Below are 2,309 nucleotides of genomic sequence, written 5' to 3'. Positions count from 1 at the left end.
TGTGTGTGTGTGTGTGTGTGTGTGTGTGTGTACATGCACACATGTGTTACTTCAAGTGATTAAACACTCTGGGACTAGTTTTTCATTCTGTTGTAGTTACTTAGCACTGGTGCAACTCCATGGATTTCATTAGCATGGATTTCTTTTTCTGGGCTATTATTTTATGTCTATGTTAAGATAATGTCAGTGTTGCTTCTTTGCAGGTGGTGTGAGTGACTGGAAGAGCCTTTTCAGTGAAGAGCAGAACCAGGAAATGGACAAAATATTTGAAGAATGCTTAGCACAAACCAAACTTGGTGCAAAGATAAAGTACAATGTTTGGTGTAAAGTGTGAGAAGTAAAACAGGATGGCTGAAGCAAGAGTTTCCTACTGTCCTCTCAGATCAATTGTATCATATACCTGAGAAAAATAAAATGAGGCAAAAGTTTCTGAATTTATAACAATTGCAATTTTCAGCGACAGACCTTCGTATATGATTTTCACTTTAAGTTCAAGACATCTGGCACATTTAGACTTCATCCTTTCACCGAGTGTTATAAGCCATCATATCCAGATAAACACAACAATGCCACTCTAGTAGCTATCAGTTGGAAGGAACTATCATCTTGCCCTATCTCTCTAAATGTTATCAGTCTTTTGGATTGTGTAAGAGCATTTAGTATAAAGATATTTTTACCACAAATGTTTCAAGCTGGACTTCTTCACAAAACTTAAATCAAACTTATTTTTTGATCCACCTCTCTGAGCACATCAATGACATTATTTCCATAGATCTTAGTAGAAGTTGTATCAAAATATAGTATGCATTGCTCAAACAGAGGAATAGAGAGTAGTTACTAAAACAGAGCACAATATTCTCTTAAGGCTCTTTATCCTGCTGAAAATAGAATCTTCTTCTGCACCTTTCTGGTTTTGGGGTTTTCTTGTGATTTTACAGCCAGATTTTCTTGAGACAGAACTCTTAAATGAGTAAAACTCAACTGAAGTCAGAGAAATTGCACCCACAAAGAATCTGGCTTAGAATCATGAAGAACATCATCTTGATTTTCCTATTTTTCCTGGTATAAATTAGCAATAGAGATATTGATATCAAGTGAGTTTAACCAGTGTAAAAATTATGGAATTAGATCAGAATCAGGCCCAGTCCTCTTTTCTTTGTACGTCATTCTCAGTTATTCTTTTTGTTATTCTTCTAGCTATAATACAATTAAACTACTCTCTTGTAACATCTTCCACCTGGTTTCAGGGATGCTTCATGATTTTGCATGCCTGATGTCAAGCCTTGGTTGTTACAATTAATATGAATAAATCCGTATATTGATACCAGTGCATGAGTCAAGCAAGCAAGTTGCACCAATAGCATTTCTCCTGAGTTAAATTTTTTAATGTTATCTTTGATCCATATAGCATCTCTTTGCACTATATCTATGTGACAGCACTGAACATACATCATCCCAGCATTGCAGATTTACATATCCCTTCCAGTTCAGGGGTGCAACAGCTTAGAAGGACTTTCCCTGTTAGGGACTGGTTCTGTTTGCTCTTCTCCAGGGTGAAGCCCAGCAATGGAACTGAAAGTAGGCACCTTTTCTCTTTTGTGACTTCTGTAACAACACACCCCTGGATGGCTCCCATGCAGTATAGAAGAAGCATCTGGTTTGAATGCAGAGGGTGTGAAAGTTGGCTGTTAGGAACGAAAAAAGAGCCAAGTCCTTTGAATTTCTTCCAGACTATATAAACACCCTCTCCCACAAGCCAAGTTGCATTTGGAAAAGTTCCCATCTGCAAAGTAAATTCTGAAAGCTAACAATCTATTACTAACAGTTTGAGACAAACCTCCCTTCTCAGAAACTGGATTAAAATTTACTGAGAACAGCTGTATTCCTAAAAACATTCAATTCATGAAGAAAGAAATTTAGCAGAAGATTTTCTTTCAAGAAGTATGTCAGAAAGTTTTCTCAATACAACTCTTTTTCTCCTTAAAGCAAAACCTCCCAGAGAGCTGGAGGTGTAACACCGTATACCTGGGTGCCTGGAGCAGCTGCAACAGGCAGGAGCAACAGCAACCTCCAGCTTTCCATTCTAATTTTGATTTTACCAAGGTTATTCAAGGAGTAAGGCATAGATACAAAGACTAGGGGTATGTACAGAAATGGATTTTTTTGCGTTTAAAGTGTTTTATTGTTGTGACTTAACAGAAGTGCATGGCTTTGCAGCACTTCAAAAATGGGTACAGTGCTTTAAATTAGCCCTTGTAAAATGCGGTATTAAATTTGAAGCTGTTGTGCTGGCATCAGCACTGGGAGCA

General features: G+C 37.5%; 1 protein-coding gene across 2 annotated transcripts in view; it reads left to right on the top strand.

Moving 5' to 3' along the window:
• Window positions 1–1,344, top strand: part of LOC109304722 (sulfotransferase 6B1-like) — a 23,557-nt gene extending 22,213 nt beyond the window's left edge. For both annotated transcript variants that reach the window (XM_019527502.1, XM_019527500.1), the window contains one exon: window positions 204–1,344. In XM_019527502.1, the coding sequence (XP_019383047.1) occupies window positions 204–334 (131 nt within the window). In that variant the 3' untranslated portion in view covers window positions 335–1,344. The remainder of the gene's footprint in view (window positions 1–203) is intronic.
• Window positions 1,345–2,309: the final 965 nt, after the last annotated feature.

The sequence above is a fragment of the Gavialis gangeticus genome, unplaced genomic scaffold (genome assembly GCF_001723915.1).
Source record: "Gavialis gangeticus isolate Ggan-Ray unplaced genomic scaffold, GavGan_comp1, whole genome shotgun sequence".
Classification (NCBI taxonomy): Eukaryota; Metazoa; Chordata; order Crocodylia; family Gavialidae; genus Gavialis; species Gavialis gangeticus.
This window is presented reverse-complemented; position numbering and strand designations above follow the sequence as displayed.